This window comes from Lycium ferocissimum, chromosome 1, assembly GCF_029784015.1.
Source record: "Lycium ferocissimum isolate CSIRO_LF1 chromosome 1, AGI_CSIRO_Lferr_CH_V1, whole genome shotgun sequence".
In the NCBI taxonomy this organism is placed as follows: Eukaryota; Viridiplantae; Streptophyta; class Magnoliopsida; order Solanales; family Solanaceae; genus Lycium; species Lycium ferocissimum.
Genome location: NC_081342.1, coordinates 69,225,266 through 69,248,141, shown reverse-complemented (window position 1 = coordinate 69,248,141; position 22,876 = coordinate 69,225,266). Strand labels below are relative to the sequence as shown.

At 33.9% G+C, this 22,876-nt stretch overlaps 2 protein-coding genes across 6 annotated transcripts; one reads left to right on the top strand and one right to left on the bottom strand.

The window, feature by feature from the left end:
• The first annotated feature begins 71 nt into the window (after positions 1–71).
• LOC132058772 (uncharacterized) lies at positions 72–10,104 on the top strand. 5 transcript variants are annotated; one of them, XR_009415417.1, is made up of 4 exons: positions 118–145; positions 4,738–4,840; positions 7,983–9,360; positions 9,766–10,104. XR_009415417.1 is itself a non-coding variant. In XM_059451113.1 (3 exons), exon 3 carries the CDS (start codon positions 8,593–8,595, stop codon positions 9,253–9,255), a length of 663 nt encoding a protein of 220 aa, XP_059307096.1. In that variant the 5' UTR covers positions 79–145; positions 4,738–4,840; positions 7,983–8,592; the 3' UTR covers positions 9,256–9,455. The 5 variants fall into 5 exon arrangements, 4 of the variants coding, with proteins under 4 accessions (XP_059307087.1, XP_059307096.1, XP_059307102.1 ...); XM_059451113.1 differs by lacking the exon at positions 9,766–10,104 and having other exon boundaries at positions 79–145; positions 7,983–9,455; XM_059451119.1 differs by lacking the exon at positions 9,766–10,104 and having other exon boundaries at positions 95–145; positions 4,732–4,840; positions 7,983–9,455.
• Positions 10,105–17,513: 7,409 nt separating this feature from the next.
• LOC132058764 (transcription factor MYC1-like) lies at positions 17,514–19,921 on the bottom strand. Its single transcript, XM_059451091.1, has one exon. The coding sequence runs from the start codon at positions 19,801–19,803 to the stop codon at positions 17,842–17,844; it is 1,962 nt and encodes a 653-aa protein (XP_059307074.1). The 5' UTR covers positions 19,804–19,921; the 3' UTR covers positions 17,514–17,841.
• Between the last annotated feature and the right edge of the window lie 2,955 nt (positions 19,922–22,876).

The following is a 22,876-nucleotide window of genomic DNA, read 5'->3' as shown; positions in this document are numbered from 1 at the left end:
CTTACTTCACCTTAAAACGTAACTCAAAATTCAAGAATACTTTGGACAAACAAAAACACCATTGTTCTTCTTTGCTCTCTTCTTACATGTCTGTCTAGGGTTTTCAGATCTTTGTCACTTTCATTACAAAACTAACCACATTCAGGTACTTTTTCTTTTTACCCTTTGATTTATTTTTTCCTAAGTATTATTCACTTGTTTATTGAATTCTTTCTTTGATTCATAAATGGAAAAAAAAGTGTGAAAAAGGGTTAAAGATGCAATCTTTTTCCTTTTTTTAAATTTATTTTGCACTGGAAAGTTACAATCTTTCACTTAACTTAATTGTGAGCTGAGTTTATTTAGTTATTTACATTTATGAAATTTAGGAGTATTTATGATTCTAATCAAGGGTCTTAAAAAGAATTAAAAAAAAATCAAGGGTCTTAATGTAACTTATTAAAACAAAACGAGAGAAGAATGGGAGGTTGTGGCATGTTAGAGTTGTTTGTACTTTCTGTTTTACAACTTGTACCTTGTATTTCCCATTTCCTGTGATGTACATTCTCTTTTGGTTTACTGCTGCATGTACAAATTCCATTATTTTGTTCACCAGTTTAATTTTATAAGAATTAGAATCATTAGCTCAATCTTATATTACCTTATCACAAAAAAAAAAAGAAAAGAAAAAAAGAATCACTAGCTCAATCTTTCTTATTAAACATGCACCTATTCACTCCATTAATAGAAAAAAAAAGTGAGGAAAAGGGTAAATATGGAATCTTTTTGTTTTTTTTTTTCACTGGGAAGTTGCCATCTTTCACTTACCTTAACTCTGAGCTGTTTTTTTTTTTGTTTTTTGTTTTTTGTTTTTGTTTTTGTTTTTAGTTATTTACAATGCATGTGAAAAAAGAACACTCTTTTTTGGGAGTATTGGTTCTTGATTAAAAAAGCGGTTTAGGATTCTAATCAAGGGTCTTAATGGACCTTAGAACAATGGGAGGTAGTGGTATGTGAATGTAGTTTGTACTTTATGTTTTACAGCTTGTACCTTGTATTTATTATATACTTGCTATTTTGGTTGCTGTTTCATGCTTTAAGAACTTCTACAAATTCCATTATTTGCTCAGTTTTTTTCAGATTTTGAATCATTAGCTCAATCTTGTTTTTATGGCCATTTTATATTTGTTGCCCCTATAAGTGGAAAAAAATGTGAGAGAAAAGGGTAAAGATGGAATCTTTTTGTTCTTTTCTTTCACTTGAAAGTTGCAATATTTCACTTACCTTAATTCTGAGCTGAGTTTGTTTAGTTATTTAGGTGGTAGATGCTATGCATGTGAAAAAAGAGTGTTTTTTTTTTTTCTTTCCATAAACCGTGAAATTTTGGGAGAATTGGGTCTTGATTAGATATTTTTTAGGAATATAATCAAGGTTCTTAATGGAACTTAGCAATGGGAGGTAGTGGTATGTTAAGAGTAGTTTGTACGTTATGCTTTTATAGCTTGTACCTTGTATTTCCCATTTGGTGTGATATGCTTGCTTTTTTGTGTTGCTGCTGCATATTTTAAAAGTACTTCTACAAATTCCATTATTTGCTCACCAGTTTAATGTTTTAGAATTACAATTATTATCTCTTTTATTTTATTAAATTTGCACCTATTCACCCCATAAATGGAAAAAAAAAAGTGAGAAAAAGGTCAAAGATGGAATCTTTTTGTTCTTTTTTTTTTTTCCAAATGGAAAGTTGCAATCTTTCACTTACCTTAATAATGAGCTGTGTTTCCTTAGTTATTTAGATCATAGATGCTATACATGTGAAAAAAGATTGTTCTTTTTCACAAACTTATGAAATTTAGGAGTTTTGGTTCTTCATTGAAAATGCTTCAGGATTCTAATCAAGGGTCTTAATGGAACTTAGAACAACGGGAGGTAGTGGTATGTTAGAGTAGTTTGTACTTTATGTTTTACATCTTGTATTTCCTATTTCTTGCGATATACTTGCTCTTTTGGGTTTCTGCTGCATATTTTAAGTACCTCGACAAATTCCATTATTTGCTCACTAATTCTGTTTCTTAGAATTACAATCATTTACTCAATCCTCTTTATGCTTTGACATGATTTTTCCCCCTATTCGCAAACTTTATTGACTCGAGATTTGTGTAAGTTGATCAAACTCTATAATGTCTGTGCAATTGGATAGTGGTTTTATGATGTAAAGCAAACAGAAACTCTTATGATGAGTCTTATTGTGATTATAAACTGAAAGAATTAACAACATATGCATATAATGCTTCTGATATGGTAACTCATCTCGGCACCATATATATCCAAAAATTGGTGGACTACATGAATAGAGAATGTGTAATTATATAAGTTGTTTGTTCCTTTCACTTTGCCGTCAAGTATCAAAATTGGAGTAACTTATGCAAATTTATAAGAGTATAAGCTAGTACAATTTACTTAATAAAAATTGACCTAATTACTGAAATGCTATGTTGCTCGGACTCTTCAAAAATGCCACCGGGTGCGTGTCGGATCCTCCAAAAGTAGTGCATTTTATTTTGGAGGATCCGACACGGGTGTGACATTGTTTTTGAAGAGTCCAAACAACATAGCTGAAATGAGGATAAAGAATGAGTAACTAGTTTTTGTTAAAGAAAAAGGGATTTTCAACCGAACATTCTAAACGTTAGGCTTCAAAATGGAGTCAAATATGATTTGAAGTGACTCGAGGCAGAGATAAGTCAGAAGAAAGAAGAGAGGAGCATAAGTTTTGCCTAAATACAGCTAAAGGAAAAAGCTAGTTTTGGAAATATCCGGTGAAAAATATCTCCAGATTTGCTTTGAACTTGTTGAGATTTGCTTCAAACATTACCTGAAATGGGGAGACCTCTGGTCTTTGAAGCTTTGACTTGCAATTCAATATGAAATGAGAACACGCTAAGATAGCGGGGGAGACAGACAAAATTTGCATCAAAATAGAATGGGTGAGTTCTGCCAATGACTGAAAAGACTGAAATCCGTAGGAAAATAGGGGAGAGGCACTCCACTGGTAGAGAGAGGAGATTTTGAGGTGTGTGAAAATTAAGGTTACAAGTTTGTTTTAATGTCCGACTAAACCTTAGCCATTGGATTATTAAAAGAATAAATGGTTGAGATAAAACTTGAAAAAACAAATAAAACAATATAATAAGAAGATTTAAATCAAAACAATAATAAGACAATAACAAAAGTAACGCCCGAAGCTAAAGAGTCCGTATATCAAGGGTCATTCGTCTTTCTCTCATTTTACAAGCCATAAGCCATTTCCCCTCTTCAATATGGACATTGAAAGTGGTACTCCTACCCAAAGGGAAAGCTCTAACACTGGTCTTGCTTTTCATACTTTTGGAACCATACTTCCATTGCCTTAATTAAGTCGAGAAAGCAATCCTCCTCCTGATTTCATCACCGGTGGTGGACCTGATATATTATCTCTCTTTACCTTACCATTTGTCCTCCCATTTTTGATGTTATTTAGAGGGTGTATGGATTGACTTATTTAAGTGCTTTTTGGCTTTTAAGCTCTTTTTCTTACATTTTGACAAAGATAGAAAGTGCTTTTAAGCACTTACTTTTAGGCAAAAAAAGGTACAAAAATAAGCTAAAAGTCAAAAGTTGGGTATTCCCAACTTATGACTTTTAGCTTTAGCTCATAAGCTATTTTAATAAGCCAATGCAAACACCCTCTTAATTCATTTAGTTTATTTTTGCATCTGACCCATTTGTCCATCGAGCACTTGCTATTTAAGGCTATTGAACTTGGAGACCAGGGCTATAGAGCTCTTGGAAAAATTTATAGCCTAGGAGAAAAGAGCCGAAGAGCTTTCAATTTCGTTGTAGAACCACTCGAAAATATTTCTTGTCGTTGGAGCTTTTTCATTGTTCCAACTGAAAACTCTTAACATGCGATTTAGTATGAAAATCTTCAAAATGTCTATGTCTTACTTTTTTTTTTTATCAACTTTTGTCATACAATAATGTTAGCAAAGATAAAATTTGTTATCCTAAACAGGATGAGCGATGCTCTACTGACAACTCACGACAATTTGGTTTATGAAGCTGAGGTACTTAGAGAATTTGGAAAAAAGAAAGAGGTCCAACAACAAGAAATGTGTTCGAGTTGTTGTACACCGAATTTGAAAGCTCTTCGGCTCTTTTCTCCAAGGCTATAAATTTTTCTAAGAGCTCTATAGCCCTAACCTTCAAATTCAATAGCCTAATAGCTAGTGCTTGATGGACAAATTGGTCAGCTGAAAAATTAAAGTACATGAATTAGATAACATCCAAAATGGGAGAAGAAAAAGGTAAGGTGAGGTAAAGAGAGTTAATATACCAGGTCCATCACCAGTGATAAAATTAGGAGGAGGATTGCTTTCCAAAAGTGTGGTTCCGGGAGTATGAAAGGTGAGACCAGTGTTGGAGTTTTCTCTTTGGGTAGGAGTGCCACTTTCAATTACTATGTTGAAGAGGGGAAAAGACTTTCTGCTAAAGTGGAGATGGCTTGTCAGAGGAGACGAATGACTCTTAATAATAGGGGCTCTTTAGCTTCGGACACTACTTTTTTCCTTTAGCCGATTTTAGGCAAAACTTCTGACCATCTCTGTCTCAAGTCACTTCAAATCGTATTTGACTCCATTTTGAAGCCTATCATTTAGAATGTTATGCTGAAATATCAATGTATCTTGATTAAAAAAATGACACTTTCTTTAGCTGCAGTTATGTCTCTGGATGAGCACTTTCATGTAGAATAACAGTTGCTCGTCGGACCATATTATGGTGTGAATTTGTGGAGCAACAACTAAATGGATACCATATGGATGTACGTCTTTGCATTGACATAATGCTTTTTGAAGAACCTTTAATGGAGAAGTTAGCATCAATCTGTCAAGCAGCAAGAATTTGAATCACTTTTTTATTACCTACTTTAAGTGTAAAAAAATCTAGGTCCTTGATGTGCTGTACAAATTTCTTCTCTTCCAGTTTCTCTTGTTATCTAGTCAGCTGCAGGCTTTCCTTCTTCAATGCTGTTTTAATTGCACAGATGCTCTGATGTGCTTTCATCTAGGATATTTGCCGTTAAGATAAGTAGCTGCAGAAAATGGAGTGTTTTTTTTTTTTTTTTTGTATTACGTAGATCGAGTTTATTAGTGACTATCATGTTTGACTTGTGAGGTCATAGAATATCTTTGGTATCATATGGGTTGGTCTTTGTTAGGTGTTGTTAGCTGTGTTTAATCCTCATCCCCCATATTAGATTTCAAATCTACTAATAGCCTATTTGGCCAGACTTTCAAAATCTACTTATTTAGAAAATTGCTTTCGGGAAGTACTTTTGAACTGTAGCAATTTGTGTTTAGCTAATCAGTTTGAGAAACACTTTTTTCAGTATTAGATAGTACTTTGTGCTTGGACAATATCCCAAAAGTGCTTATGGATAAAAACAACTTCTGTTGCTACTCAAACGCACTTATTTTTTCCTTAAAAGCTTGGCCGAGCACCTCAACTTTCTAAAATAAACACTTTTTAGGGGGAAAAAAAAAAAAAAAAAAAAAAAAAGCAAGCACCTTTGGCTTCCCAAAAGCTTGGCCAAACGAGCTATAAATTTGTTTAGTCTTGTTTACTAAGAAATGTTGTGAAAAATCTAAAGTTCCGCCATGGCAATGGCTTTAGAATGTCTTTTTCTTATAAGAATTAAAGTCTGCTAGTTAGAAAACATAATGATGTGAAAATAGTGGAAGAAGAAAGTACGGTGTTCCTTCTTGTAGGATCTGTATCCTTGAGCTTAGATATATTTATGAGTTTCCCTGAAGTTTCAGTTTGAGTTATACATTACATAGGTTGTTTTTATTTGCATGGTTTACAAGCATACAAGATAGGTTGTTTTTTTTGCATGGTTTACAAGCATACAAGAGCCAATACTGTGAGAGTTAGAGCCCGTTTGGATTGGCTTATAAGTTGCCTATAAGCTGTTTTCAGCTTTTTTGAGTGTTTGGCTGGCCAGCTTAAAGCCATTTTGTGCTTAAAATAAGCCCAAAAAATTAATTGGGTTTGTTTGGCTTAACTTATCTAAAGCAGCTTATAAGCTGAAAACAACTTATAAGCCAAAAAAAATAAGTTGGACTACACCAACTTATTTTTTTTGGGCTTATAAGCTGGAGCTGTTTCCAGCTTATAAGCTGCTTTTTTTAAGCCCATCCAAACAGGCTCTTACTTTGGTTTAAGTTTCTGGTTCAAAACGTGTTCGACTTTCCTTTCTCATCTTAGATCAGAAAACCCGGTTACAAAATGTTCCTAACATGACCGTCTACACGAGGAGTGGCAAACAAGCGGGTCGGATATGGGCAGGTTGAAAATGGGAAAATATCCGACCCTCCCGTATTCAACACGGATAAAATGGGTTAACCGACGGATAATATGGATATCCATATCATCCATGGTTTCAGAAATAGTCAGGTGTGGACACAATCTAAAAGCCAAAATAAGCTTAGACTCCCAGCAAGAACTCAGGAAAAATAACAAGTAGACAATATGGATATCCATTTTTAGTAGATAATATGGTTAATATTCATATTTGATCCATTTTAAAAAAGTCAGTTATCCAACCCATATCTAATGGGTTGGATTGGATGGTTACTTTTTTTTTTTTTTTTTTTAAGCCATTTTGCCAGCCCTAGTCTACACTAAAGATCAATTGGCTTTGGCTTCTCAAAATGCTACAAAAGCAACAGGGAAAGGTTGTCTGAGAATTGCTTTCCCTGTGATGATAAGAAAATGATGCCATGGCCACTTCATTAAAGTAAAAGAAATCCTAAAGCTATACTCAAGCAATAAATTTGTTGTGAAGCTTGTCATATCTTATCCAGTCTTTAGAGTAAACGAGTATATGCAATGTGTGGTTGAACATTTTGTCAAAAACCTTGGTAAAAAGTTTTGCTTCCATATCTGACACATTCTGATATTTGCTTGAAATGGTTGTAAAGGGAAAAACATGCCTACATATAGTCATAAGTTGCTCATTCTCAAAAAAAAAAATATATGTCATAAGTGGGAGTACCCAAGGGTGTGGTCTAGTTGTCAATGAAGTGGGTTCAGAACCTTGAGGTCTCAGGTTCAAATCCCAGCAGAGACAATTAACACTAGGTGATTTCTTCCCATCTGTCTAGCCTTGGTGGACAACATTACCTGGTATCTGTTGCTGGTGGGAGGTGGCAGGTATCCCCTGGAATTAGTCGAGGTGCGCGCAAGCTATAGCCCGGACACCATGGTTAAAAAAAAAAATTATATGTCATAAGTTGGGAGTATTGTTATGATTTGTTTTTTGTTTCGTTCTTGAATACAACATCTAGGACTTAAAGAACAGTATTTAGGGGTAATGAAGGAAATTTTAAGAATGAGTACTTCTTTCAATTTCAATCTGAGATGAAACATGCATTCTTAGTAGCATTCTGTTTATTCTAAATAGCGCAAGTCCTCATTAGTTTGTTGGTGTAATATCTGCCCAATTCTTGAGCATTAGAGATAAAGCTTTTTCGTCACCTATTATTTGATTTGGTCTTCCAAGAAAATGAAGAAAATATGGCAGCAATTTGCATGATCACCTCTAAATGACAATTTATGAACTTTGACTCGTCATTAGAGTAATAATGTTTAACATTATACCAATATAGGGAGGTACAACATGTGCTTGAGGATCTTGAAAGAAAATGCAATCGATGTAAAATTGGCATTCGGGAAGCAGCAACTTCGATAAAATGGGAAATCTTGAATCTTATTTTTAACTATGATAGGCAACTGTGTATTTTTCGGTGGTGAATTTGGATTTTCAAATCATTGTCATTTGGCTGTTTTCGTAATTTAGCTTCTATGTCAAATTCAACGTGTTAACATTTAATTATTATCAGTATTCTGGCTTGCAAGATAATTTTGGTTAGCATGTGATGGTTGATTTTTTTTTTGTACAGGACACATCTGAAGTCTGCCTGTCAAGCTGATGTTTTTTAGTTCTCTGTACTGCCAATTGGTGTTTTTAAGGGGGAATAGTTCTCTTTAGCCATCTTTTCAATATGTTTTGGAAGATGAATGGCTTAATCTATATGGAGGTGTGCCTGCGGAATTGATAATTTTCATTCGAGTATATCCAAGTGTACTCTTCTGAGGGGATATACAGGTTTTCTGGGAGCTTCTGTCGTGTTATGCTAATCATCAACAACTAAGGTGCTTTAGTTGCTTTACCCTTGTGGAAAATATGAGCCAAAGGTGTCTTAATCTATGGTGTCACTATTCATGAAGTTTGTAGAGTTTTATGCGTGCTAGGGTTTTGATGAAATGCCTAGATGACCGAAACATGAATGTTTCATACTAATATTTGGTCCTACTTGATGTGTATTCTTGTAGATCGTAAGTTGTAAGGGTGTTTGAACCGTGTTGTACTCATAAAGGGTGAAATTAAGGTTTTTGTTTGTTTGGTTCACTCTTTGAGCTAATGTTTAAGACATAATATATATGTTCCATGAAGTTGTTCCTTGGAATAAGCAACTATTAGTAGTTTGAATCGATAATTGAACTTCAAGTATGGATGCTCCTGTGAAGAAACCTCAGGATAATGGGCAGAAAACCTCAACCGATGCTGACATTTTGGCTAAAAGGCTAAAAAACCGGGAGCGTCAACGGAGATATAGAGAAAGGAAACGTCTTAAAGCTGATACAATGAAGGTCTCGGAGACAAACCAACTAGCTTTACTTCCCGTCGATGTGCCCGTGATTGCTGCTCCTCAGGATAGTAAACTGCCCATGAATGCTGCTCCGCTCGACTCTTCGGTTCCAGTAAATGTTGCTCCTTTGGACTCTTCGGTTCTAGTAAATATTGCTCCTCTTGACTCTTCAATGTCAGTGAATGTCGCTCCACGGGCATATGCAATGCCAGTGGATGTTGCTTCCGGAGAATGTGTGAAGCCGGTGCGCGGCGGTCCCCGCGACTCTGTCACCACCCGTGTTTACTCTGGGCGGAAATGGAAAAGGGATGCCCGGAAGGCCCATGCAGTGAGGCAGAAAGAAGTTAGTACTAATAGTACGGTCTTGCCAGATTTAGCTTCGACTGGTGGAGTTGAACGGTCGGATGTGGCATTGAGTAATGTAATTTCTTCACCTGTGACTGCATTGATAAATAATGGAACACCCAAATCTATTCCGAGCAGGAGAAATTGGAAAGCAGAAGCTAGAAATAAGAAGAGCTAAAATTGTTGACAATAGGTTAGGTCAAGTATATCGTAGAATATTATCAATTGTTAGCAGCCTTGTTGTAATCTCATTATGTACAACATTGGAAGGACCGATGATATTGTGAGTGTTTTTGCATTCCTTCTTTGCCCCTTTAATTTTTCTTGTAATCTTTTTCTGAGAAAAGGGTAAAATATACTCCTCTACTATACAAAACATCTTAAATCTAGCCTCCTATATTTTTAGGCCATTCATACCCTTGTTGTTAGCAATCGTCTCGTATTTGCTCTTGATCTCCTGAAGTATAATGGAGGAAAATTTTATTGTCAAAAGTACAAGGGTAGACCTGCACCTTTTGCTCAAAGTTTTTGACACGTGGAATCCACTGAATCTATGCTGGAGCTCCGTTAAAGGCCAGGGCAAGTACAGACGATTAGCTAGCGATAAGGGTATGAATGGCTTGGTGTACTTCATGCTTCTTGTTTATTTTCGTGCACTAACCAACTGATGCAATGCATGCTATTGCAGATATCGGATGAATGACTTTTATGGCTCTTTAACTTATTGTTTTCAGTTCAACCAAGTGAGAAGATCCTAAGCAGTGCTTTGGGAAAATTTTGTTGCTTATGTCCAGGTTTTGCAAGGTATGAAGTTAGGTTTTAGAAGTAACTTTATGATACTCTTCCACTGCTAGAACTTAAGTGGTTGGGACTTGCTTTCTTCGGACGAAACGGATCTTCATACGTTTCGTGGGACTCTGACCGTGTGTTTCTGTACATATCTCTGTTGTATGTGGAGATCGGTCATCCCTAATCCGATTTGTCACTCAAGAAACTATCCTTCAAGATTTGTTGCTTTCTTTGGTTATCTGTTTATCTTGCTAGTTTCCTGTCTCTTTTCTTATAATCCTGCGTCGGATACTTTTTTATTTGAGCTGAGGCTCTATTGGAGGCAGCCTCTCTACCTCACAAAGGTAGGGGTAAGGTCTGCGTACATTCTAACCTCTCCAAACCCGACTTGTGGGATTACACTGGGTATGTTGTTTTGGTTATCCCTCAAGCGAATTAACATTTCAGTGTTTGAATTTTGCATAGATATTGAGTTTGAATTTTACATATGGTTCAGAGTTCACCCCTCCCCCCCTGCCCCCTCCTTTTTTTGGGGTGTATTCATCAAGGAGATTAAAAGAAGGAAAATATGTGTTGGTTAGGAGATTCAACAGTATAAAAAGTATTTTCCTTAGTTTTGTTGCACCTTTGATACTAGTATTATTCCCTTCCCAATTCTTTAGGTAAGATGAGACAATCAATCAACTATGCTTAACTCTTAAATTATTTGGTAGGTCCATAATACCCACTCCGTCTCAATTTATGGGATCAACTTTGATTAGGCACGGTATTTACGGAAGAAAAAGGACTTTTGAAATTTGTGGTTATAAAATAAACTAGCCATAGAGATTTGTGTGTTTATAGATCACCTCACTAAGTTCAATTATTTCTAAATATAGAAATATATCATTTTTTGTGGGAAATGGATTAACAAGAAAAGTGCATCACATAAATTTGGATAAAGGAGTTTGACGTTCTTTTTACGCCGGTGGACGGTGGTGTCTAAAACAGCTTGTGTGCATCTTGATTGTTTCACTAATTTCCTGTTTAATCTGCATTAGCATAAGTAGATAACCCTGTCCATCTAGATTTAGGCGGACGAGAAGAAATTCAATTATCCGTTGGAAGCAGCAACATTCTGAAAAGAGATTTCCAGTTTCTGAAAAGAAAAATAAAAGGTGTCCAAACAAATTGCTAGTAAATGATATAAAGATAATTATAAAAATAGCTTCTCCCATTTCACCACCTAGAACCTAACACATGCAAATAATATCTGCATTTGATCTTTGTATATGTACAAACAAATGAAATGCAGAGAGATAATTTTGAGACTAGGACATATATAAATTACATATTTGATTAGTATTAAATATGTTCATCAAGTACATGTACATGATCATAATTACATATTATTCAACCCTTAACAACGTATTAATCAATGCTTAATTGTTTGCCTCAGATCCTCGAAACTCCAATCCCTTCTCATCCCAGGGCTCCTTGCCAATTTTGGTGTATCAGTTAGAAACTCCATTGGGCCACTGTTATAAATCCTACGAGAGTCTTTTTTAACCTTATTTTCTTGTCCCAAAAGCGAATGAGCTCTCCTTTTTTCAAACCTAGACTTTGATACCAAATTTCCCGACCAGTTCCTCTCGATTCCTCCCGAAAAAAGGCGAAAATTCGACTTTCTATGAATATCATTGATTTTTTCCCTTAATTCATCATGTGAATCTGTCCTTTTTAGAACTTGGCAGGTCAAGCAATTGAGAGTCATTGTTATATTAAAAAAGAAGAAAATAAGAGGAATTAGAAAAAGTTTAGAAGGTAATAAATAATGCATAGGATATGGGGAAATTGATATGTAATAATAATAACAATAATGATGTTATTTTGAGGAGGTTGAGGTTAAGGGTTGGCTTTTATGTTTTTTTGGTTTCTTCCATTTTATTGGAGTTGTTAAAGGTCTTGTGTTAATAATGTCCATTGTTTTTGGTTTGTATCCTTAATTAAAGGTGAATCAATCTGTTAAAGGTCTTGTGTTAATAATGTCCATTGTTTTTGGTTTGTATCCTTAATTAAAGGTGAATCAATCTTTTAGGCAATGGCTATTGTTACTTTATCTGACTCAGAAGGAAAATCTCATTCTTACTATTAACTTTTTTTTTTTTTCTAATCGAGAAATTTCCGAGAGTCAGTAATTGATGTGCTCTTTTATTATTATATTACTTAAATATCAGGCTTTTGTTTAGAATTGGATTGAAAATCATGACGTACGTTAATTCACGTATCATGCGATGCGCTCTTACCATTAGATTAAACTCATGATGGGAACTATTATAGTTCGATTTTTGTTTTTAATATTATAGTTGGTTAGTTATCATTTTTATTAGGTTAATTAAATGATAGAAATTTCCAAAAACAAAATCATAAAAGTCAAATTTCTATTATGATATGATTGTTATAAAAAGACCTTTGGAAAACCCCAGGAACCATAGAAATAGTCTAAAGCTTTATGATGGAACCTAACTCATGAATTTTCATGTTGAAATACTAATAGTTCACAAAAAGCCAATCTCCGCCTACACAAAAAATTAAGTAAAAAATTAAATATTTCCACCTACTTTACCCTACACTACACTGACTCCCCAACTCTAAACTATATAATCCTATAATGTACATTTATACACAGTGGGCTCAGTCAAAGGGTCAAAAATACCCCTCTACTTTGGAAAAATGGCTAAAAATATCCTCCGAACTTATTTTGGGTCAAAAATACCCCTCTCATCCTTAAAGTTTTCAAATATATCCTGTCTTGTGAAATTATCCCCCAAAATAGCCCGAAATCATTATTTAAACCTGTTCCATCATTTAAACCCGACCCAACTAAATAATAACCCATGAGATCTCTTTATTCCCCCAATTCCCTCAAACTTCAAACCTACGTATTGGGGGAATAAGGAAATTTTATGGGTTATTATTTAGTTGGGTCGGGTTTAAATGATGGAGTGGGTTTCAAAAATGATTTTGGGTTATTTTGGGGATAATTTCCGTCAAGACAGGGGTATATTTGAAAACTTTAAGGATGGGAGGGGTATTTTTGACCCAAAATAAGTTTGGAGGATATTTTTAGCCCTTTTTCCAAAGTAGAGGGGTATTTTTGACCCTTTTCCCATTCAATTTTATACATTTTCTTAAAGAGAACAAAAAAAAAAGAAAAAAAGAAAGAAAGAAGAGTTTCTACTACTTAGAAGAGGGAGTTTGGTCGTCCCTCTTCGTCGTCCGTTGATGGGCCCCATTAAAAAAAAAAAATCTTTTGGGCCCTATATTAAACAGGCACTAAAAAAGAAAATTGTGGATCCCATATATATTAAACAACAACTAATATTTAAAAAAATTATGCTGCCCTATTAAATACCAACCATTATAAAAAAAAAAAAAAAGTGAATCCCATATTTAAAAAACAAACAATGTTAAAAAAAAAAGTGAGTCCCATAGTAAACACCATGCGTATTCGTAGCAAACACTAATATAATAAAGTTTCTACTACTTAGAAGAGGGAGTTTGGTCGTCCCTCTTCGTCGTCCGTTGATGGGCCCCATTAAAAAAAAAAATCTTTTGGGCCCTATATTAAACAGGCACTAAAAAAGAAAATTGTGGATCCCATATATATTAAACAACTAATATTTAAAAAAATTATGGGCCCCTATTAAATACCAACCAGTATTATAAAAAAAAAAAAGTGAATCCCATATTTAAAAACAAACAATGTTAAAAAAAAAAGTGGGTCCCATAGTAAACACCATGCGTATTCGTAAAACACTAATATAATAAAATTTTAGATACGGAACACAAATTACAATGTTATATCAATCGTGTTTTGAACATAGTACATATAAAAAAAAAATGGGCCTCATATTAAACAGGCCCATAAAAAAAAATTGTAAAAAAAAAATTGTGGGCCCCATATATATTAAACAACAACTAATATTAAAAAAATGTGGGCCCCATATTAAACACCATCCAGTATTAAAAAAAAGGTGAAACCCACCACATCCAAACTCACGGGAAAAAAAAAAGTGAACCCCATATTAACAAAATCAAGTAATATTAAAAAAAAAAAGTTAATCCCATATTAAAAAAACAAATAATGTTTAAAAAAAAAAAATTGTGGGCCCCATAATAAATATCGTGCGTATTCGTAGAAAACACTAATATAATAAAGTTTTAAATACAGAGCACAAACTACAATGTTATATTAATCGTGTTTTTAACATAGTATCCCATATTGACAAAATCAAGCAATATATAAAAAAAAAATGAATCCCATATTAAAAAAATAAACAATGTCAAAAAAAAAGTGCAAACTTTGTATTTTTAACAAACACTAATATAATAAAGTTTTAGATACGGGAAAACAAATAACAACGTTATATCAATCGTGTTTTCAACATAAGATATATATATTAAAAAAAAAAAAAAAAAAAAAAGGGCCCCATATTAAACAGGCTCATTAAAAAAAATTGTGAGCCCTATATATATTAAACAACAACTAATATTAAAAAAAAATATGGCCCCATATTAAACACCATCCAAATTAAAAAAAAAGTGGACCCACCACATCCAAACTCACGGAAAAAAAAAAGTGAACCCCATATTAGCAAAATCAAGCAATATTGAAAAAAAAGTGAATCCCATAGTTAAAAAACAAACAATGTTAAAAAAAATATGGGCCCCATATTAAACACCATGCGTATTCGTAGCAAACACTAATATAATAAAGTTTTAAATACGGAGCACAAACTACAATGTTATATTAATCGTGTTTTGAACATAGTATCCCATATTGACAAAATCAAGTTATTATGTTCACTAAATATACTTAAAATATTTATATTTTAAAATAAGATAGAATTTAATGCAAAAAACAACATGACAAGTAAAAATGAGCTAAACCGAGAATATTTACCAACAATTAAAAAATAATATTTCTTCGTTTAAATAGAAAATCAATTTCTACAACAAATCTTCTCTTTAAAAAATATCAATAAATTTGCTGATTTTGTATTCGTAGCAAACATTAATATAATAAAATTTTAGATACGAGACAAACTACAATGTTATATTAATCATGTTTTAAACATAACATATACACACTCTCTCTCTCTCTCTATATATATATATATAATCACTATTCAAAGACAACTACATACACATAAATGCACTATAATTTAAAGTGTTGGGCCCGTACGCAGCACGGGCATAAGCCGTCTAGTTACTATAGAAAAGGAGATGCGAACGCAAAATGGACCCAGCAGAGTGGTAACATTTTAATAAGACTAGATTATAAAAAGGGTTTTCACATGTAAAGCATGATCTTTCTTTTATTATATTATATTATATTATATTATATTCAAACAATTCAATTTTGGTCTTCAAGTCAATTTTATCCGGTCAATAAAATTCGCTTTAGACTTCAATTTTTTTTTTTTCGTATCCACACTAATATTTTTCTTTTCGTTTTCAATTAAAATACCATATAGAGTGGTTTAGATGATTTTGTTCGTGTTCAGTTTTTGTGTCTATCCTTTCTCTGCAAAATGCAGCTATAAAAACTGACGTAACTCCCATTTATTCCACTTTTTTTTTTCTTTTTTTTTAATTGATACGGACCAATCGGGACCATCCATACGTATATATATTGTAGGCTAGAATTAAAATTTCGACTATAAATATCTTGGTGATAAACATTCAAGAATGTTACCTAATGGTCGAAGAGTTTATATAACTTTAAGAGCCAAAGTTAAACTCGCAACTAAGGTAAAAATCAGATCAATTCTTCTCATCTTGTTAAACTATGATATTAAGCATTACTCATATTTATAACTAGAAAGTCGTAAATACATTGAATTAGTTAAGATGCATACGAGTTGAAACTAATGCTGTGGGGAATGAGACTAGAGTGCCTAGCTACTACTGCATCATGTACATATTTAACGAGCCAACTCCTATCCAGTGCTTGACAGAGTTGGATTCTTGCGTTATATAGACAGGTTTTTATATACTGAATTACTGATAATATATATTCTTACATTGTAACTTAATTACAAAGTAATTTGTGGCTTGAAAAGGATTATCTATAGTTGGCTATAAATTTAACGATTATGTATAACTTGATCTACTTTGTTACTGAAGTTTTCAGAATTTGAAAAAAAATAAAAATTGTGTGATTTCATTTTTTTTTTTTTTTTTTATTAAAACCATCTTAAACTGTAAAACATTTACAAAACCTCAAACAAACGAATCTTTGTCGTATCAATCAATTCCTGTCCATTTGGTTAACAGACATATAATATTGTTCGTTACACAATTCATAGAACGAAAATAATAAAATAATAAAGCTTGTGCCTAAATTAACTGCACTTGAAAAGCTTGTGTCACTTCAACTCAAATGATACTGATGACATTTTATCATAATATACTGTAAAATATTTTTTGGTCCAATGAATACAGCGAGGGTTGGACCAAATTCAATGAATTCTCAATGAAAATGCAGCCTACCCCCTTGTTGGTGCTTTCTTCAAGACTAAAACAAGCAACTAATATATCCATCATAATTAAATATAGTAGAAAACATCACACTCGACCAAAATAATAATAATAATAAAAGATAGACTAATTCGTTGGAAAATAATTATCTGCTTCCTTAACCTTGAGTTACAAATTTAACTAAAAATAAATATCACTCAATCATGATTAAATATAACAAAAGTTCATGCGCGAGTTGGGGCAGAGCTAGAGGGGTGGAAGGACGTTCATCTGAACCCCTTTGTCGGAAAATCACATTATATATACAGGGTGATATTCTTTTAATTTTTATATATAGTAGATGATGAACCCCCTCGATCGGTGAAAATTCTGCATCTGTCACTGTACAATATAGATATCTCTGAGGACTAATTAGCGCACGGCTCAAAACTCGATGCATAATCGAGCTGCCCTCTATCCTTCTCCACTAAAATGCGAGGCTTTTGTCCACACCAAGAATCAAACCTGTGACGTACATCTAGTCCACACATCACGTATTGCGTTTTTACCACTTAATCAAAGATTTTCACAAGTCATAACTGTAGCTTAAAATTAAATATTTGATTGATATTGACATTTTTCATTACCTTGCAATGCTACATTGTTTGATACTAGGAGTCTAGTAAAAAAGTGAGCGTTAGAATGTGACATTTTTTGGCAAATGTTGCAAAATACTCACTGAGGCATCTGAAAATAGGGATAGATGAATCCAGGTGATGAGAAAAAATGCTGAAGTACTTTCTTCTTATTTGCCTAATTTTTAGGACTTTGGTGGTAATGAGGAAAAGGCTCTGTTAGAATTTAAAGTTGATGTTAAAGGCTCTGTTAGAATTTAAAGTTGATGGACTTACCAACCTTGAACGTTACAAAGGGCGACACTAGCTCATCGAGCATGGTGTTGGTGAGAGTTTGGTATATGTGCTGGTGGGAGGCGCGTATACCTAATGGAATAGTCGAAGTTGAATACAGGCAACTCGCAAGCTAGCCAGAGCACTAGTAGAAAAGATCCAACATGGTGGAGCTTAAAATTCCAAATCCCTTAGTATGGAAGACATCTGAATGGAAATTGCTAATAACATCAAATTCACCAGCCACCAATTGATTCTTCATTTATTTTCTGAATAAAGAATACAAAAGGATGGAGCAGACCTTGATAAAGAAGATGAAGCTGCATAATAATATCTCTAATTTTACATGAACTAAAAGCCTGAACTTAAGATCTCTAGTGTTTGTTTCACATTTATATACAGAAAATGTGGAATAACAAACTAGATATACAAGATGAAAAATACCCAAAACTAAGAGGATAGCTCAAATTACATAGCTTTCCACTTTTAAGTATTAAGAGAAATTCTCTTAAAACAGCTCCATATAAAAGATACATTATACAGAGCTCACTACTGAGATAATTTCATCGCGATTCAGCAATTTTCGATGTCAATGTTATCCTAAGCTGCTCTTGTGAGTAAAGCCGGCTCCCCATTTTCACCGTTGCTTGTTGGATCATCAAATCATTCACGACGGAGACACTAGCGTGGTGCACGTCTAGGTCCAAGTCCTTTAGGGCTGCCATTAACCTTGCAGCAGGATGGTTCTTTTTACTACATTGAATCCGAATCATAGCATCCCATCCGATCACCTTAACGTCTATGTCCATGTCGACAATCTTGTGATCTTGATTCGACGGTTGGGAGCCGGGATAGTTTGATGATCCCTTGTTGGCTAATTCCTTCCTTAAAGATTCAATTTGGCTTCTCAAGTCCTCTTTATCCGAATCCGACTCTTGAACCTTCGATTTCAATTCATTGATATATGCAATTGCATCTCCAAGAAGTGATGCCTTGTCCATTTTCGACACATTAGGGACGACAGCTCTGAGTGCATAGAATTTTTGGTTCAATTTCTCCCTCCTTTGCCTCTCCGCCTCCACGTGATTCAATGGCTCCTCCCTTCCGTTGGCCGGTTTCCTCCCTCGCTTCCTCGGCCTCTTTTCAGGTTCTACAACGGCCTCCTTCACAACCGAGGCCTCGAGGTCCGAGTGATCAGAGTCCCCACCTCCACCGGACTTCCCCGTGGTTGAAGTTGGCAAACTCACACCCGAAACAAACGAAACCATCCCTTCTTCATTGCTTCCCCTTGATACCGGTGACCTTTTCTTGTTCTTGTTCTCCTCCACGAGCCCGGGCCCGAACTGCGATTGGCCAGAAAACAAGCTCCCATTTGCACTAGAAGCACTTCTCTTAGTACTATCACCAAAATTCAATATTTCACCCGACTCTGGCTTACAAGAAATCGATGAATTTCCGTTTTTGTTCTTATTACTACTTCCATCAAAGCCATATCCAGAAAAATTCAACTCCTTAGTGAAAAATCCTTGTGTTTGGTGAGAATGCTGCTGACGTTGAGAATTCTCATTTCCAAACACAAGTTGCTTATTGCTATTACTTGAAGGAACTGTAATTAAAGAATCCTTTACTTCCACAACTGAGGAAGAAGGATCCGTAAGCCAAAGGGCCGAGGGATCGGGCTCGGCCTGCACAGCGCATGAGCCCGAACCTGAGCCCGTAACCGAGCCCATATCAATATTGAAGTTGAACAAAACCCTAACCTTGTTCATCAAATCTGAGCTCTGGAATATCAGCTCAGTCGACCCGAGCTCAACTACACCATTAGCTGAAGGAATACAAACAATTGTCTGAAGCCCGAACCCTTGGGCTTGCCGGGCCCGTTCACAGTGCGAAGCAGCTAATCTCTCCGGCCCGGTAACCCATATCGGGCTTGAGCTGTACATCGCCAGGCCCGGAAGCCCGTTTCCGTTAACGAACGATTGGGTCATTGAAATCAGAAAGAACCATTCAGTATCCGTCACCTCTTCATCCACTGCATCGTCGGCTCCTGTCTGTACTCCGGAAATTAAAGAATTCAGCTCCCGGAGAACTTTTTTCCGGTACTCTTGCTCGGTGATAAAATTAGGCGAAGACAACGTTTTACTACGCTTGTTCTTGTCTTCTTCACCTTTATAATATCCATCTCCCCAACCCAACACCGACGGGCTCGTATAATCAACAACTGACGATTGCCAGAAAATAGCATACGCCCACGATTCACGAGCACCTTCGATTAGAGTTTGGAGACGCTGTTGAAGCGATTCTTGGTTGAAAAACGGCATCGCTTTTAATGGGTCACCGGAATTTGTTATAACCGGTGCAGGAGAAATTGAAGTTCGGGTGGGAGTGGGTGTAGTAGTATTTGCGGGCCAAAACGACGTTGGATCGGAAGATAAAAAAGCTTCCATCATGTTATCATCAGATGTAGTATTAGTATTACTACTATTACTCCATATATTCATTGATGGTAATCTATAATCCGTCATTCCATACACTAAAAAAATACAGAATTTTTTTTTTGGTTGTTTAAGAGAGAGAAAAATGGTTTTAGAGAGAGAAATGAGGGGATTTGTTTGTTATGATAGAAATGAGTGTGTTGAAATTTTTGTGGGGGTGTATATATTATATATATTATGAGGGTGAAATTGAGCTGAAAATTTTTAGTGAGTAAAGTGAGTGGACAAAGAGAAGAGGGTTCCAAGAAAGGGTAATTAAGGGCCAATTTAATCGGGATAAATATAGCTGATGATAAGGAAAGCCGGCGCGATCAATACGTTTTTACTTATAGAGTACTACCTACCTAGGACTTTACTAAAATCTAGAAGCTATCGACACTCCTAGTTATCTAGGTAAAGTATTTTTTTCAGCAAAAAAATAAAAAATAAAAAAATAAAGTTAAGTTTTTTTTTTCAAAAAAAAATCTTTTAGATCTTTAGAGGTTGTTTGGATTGGCTTATTTTAAGTGTTTATTGGCTTTTAAGCTCTTTTTAATTTTTTGTGGTGTTTGGATAAGATAAAAAAATATTTTAAAGCACTTAAAGTATAAAAATAAGCCAAAAGTTAAAAGTTGTATATTCCCAACTTATAGCTTTTAGCTTATAAGCTACTTTTAAAAAGTCAATCCAAACACCCTCTTACTCCCTCCCGTTTGTTTTACTCGTCGTCTTTACTAAAAATAAATGATCAAATAATTGTTATTTTAGAAAACTAAGATATAATTAGTTGTTAATTTTCACATTTATCCTTACTCAAAAAATGTGGAGAGAAAGAGCAAGATGGTGAAAAAGGAAGTAGAATTAAATTGAGATTAAAGAATAAATAAGGATTATTTAGTCAAATACCCTTTTAGTTAATATTTTTTTTAAGGGACGTGTAAAAAAAAACATGACAAGTGAAATGAACAAAAGGGATTACTCGATAAATAATAAATATATGAAATATATTGATTATACACAAATTATATAATGATTATACTGGTTAAATTTTATAATAAAAAATTAAAACTAGGGTTAGTTTTTATTGTGAACTTTATTGAGCTGTTTTGTAGTGGTAGGGATTCCACAACTTTATGCCAATCCTTACCACTTGGTAAACTTTAAAAATTATATCGAATGTCCATTTTATGTCTCTTACTTTTATTTTTAATTTGTTTCGCTAATCATATTTTTATGCATAGAAGTTTGAAATTCTAACATTTTGAGTTTACTCTTAGTAACACTCTTTTATAGAAATGATATGTCACTTTTAAGACCATAAGATTCAGCGATATTTTTGATATATTATTCACACTTTTAATTTGAGACTACAACATTCAAAAACCCTTTTTTACACTTTCAAATTTCATGTATAATCAAGCTAAGACGCATAAAATGAAACGGAAGAAATATGATAACTATTTTGCATCGATAATATAATTTTATAGATTATAACTAGTGTTATATATTAAAAATGTAAAATCAGTGGCGGATCCACAATGATCCAAAAGTTATCATCAATTGAATTTGATCATGCCGAAAAGGGAGAAATACTTTATGTATGTATATATATATATATATATATATTAATTGTTGAATCTTATTAATACAAGAAAAAGTTCTAAATTAATGACAAATAAATAGTTTTTGGTCATAAGTTCGACTTCCAATTGTGACAACTAATTTTTTATAGAATCCTTTATCTTCGATAAATAATTTTTGGTCGTAAGTTCAACTTCCAATTGTGACAACTAATTTTTTTTGGAATCCTTTATCTTCAATCTTGTATCTCCCTCTTCAAGTAACTTATATGCTTTTATGCTATCTATGTACACTTACATTACATAGTCTATACATAGTCTACCTATAGATAGCATCTAATTAATATGGATGTGAAAATCTTTTTAAACACATTGTCAGACTATGAGAATTAAATTTCAAAAGTTGTTTAATATTCTGATTTCTAATTTATCTTGGAATAAAATTAGTAAAAGACAAGCACCAGAGGGTCAACGAATCTTCAAAGAGTTGAATATGGAATTTGTTAAAGAAGAAGATTTTCACTGATAACCATATTTATTAAACTGCTAATATTAATGTATAACAGTTCAATGTTTCAACTTAGAAAGAGAAACAAGTTAATTAATTTCCAGGAAATATTAAAATTAGCATATCTCCAACATATAGGCTTTATGCTCTGAAGGAATTATTCTATATATGGAAAGAAAATAAATGAATATGTACATCAGATATTATATTCATCCCCTTTGAGCAACTAAATCCGAAGTAGAAGTAGTAATTATTTAGAGAGTTCAGTCAAACTTATGAGCTTGTAATCCATTTATGGAAAAGATACCCAGCAAAGTTTTTAGAAGGCTAAATACCCAGATAAATTTCTTAAATCCTGCAGAGACTTTTATGTACATGCGCACTTAAACTTACATAAAATTTTCGATAGACATTTGAATCTTAAAAAGTGTAACTTTTAGACATTCATGGATGACATGGCAAGTTGTGTGTTTTAAGGACAACTTTGAGCGCGTGAGAGTGCTAATTTTACCTTAATACTTTCATTTTATATCTAAAAGATTTTAGTCCATCTTCTTCGTGAGTATATGATCGGCAAAAATGGCCACTACGGCCCAAACCAGTAAAAGATTCTCTAACCACTGAACTCCTTCGCCTATTTCTTTCTTCCCCAAAATAATTATTACTATTTCAGTTCATTATTCAAAAAAGGTATACTTTGACAAATCGTTTTAGCTGAAGTTATTACAATTACGAATTGATTACCATAGTTATCAAAGTCTTTCTTGTTTAGATCAAATCTAAAAAGCACTCAGAAAACAATACAAGAAAAATCAATTAGCAATGCAACATTATTGTGCTTTTGAAGCCATTTTTTTTAGAGAACTTAATTTGCCAGAGAATGAGTTTTATTGTAAAAGTCCAAATTCAACAACAAAAAAAATTAATCAAGAAAAGAACTTCATTAATTAAAATATGAAGAAGAACGGGGAAGAAGGTCTCTGCTACGAAGAAGTTAAAAATGGTCCATCTGTGAGAAAGGAAGGGACGGCATGGG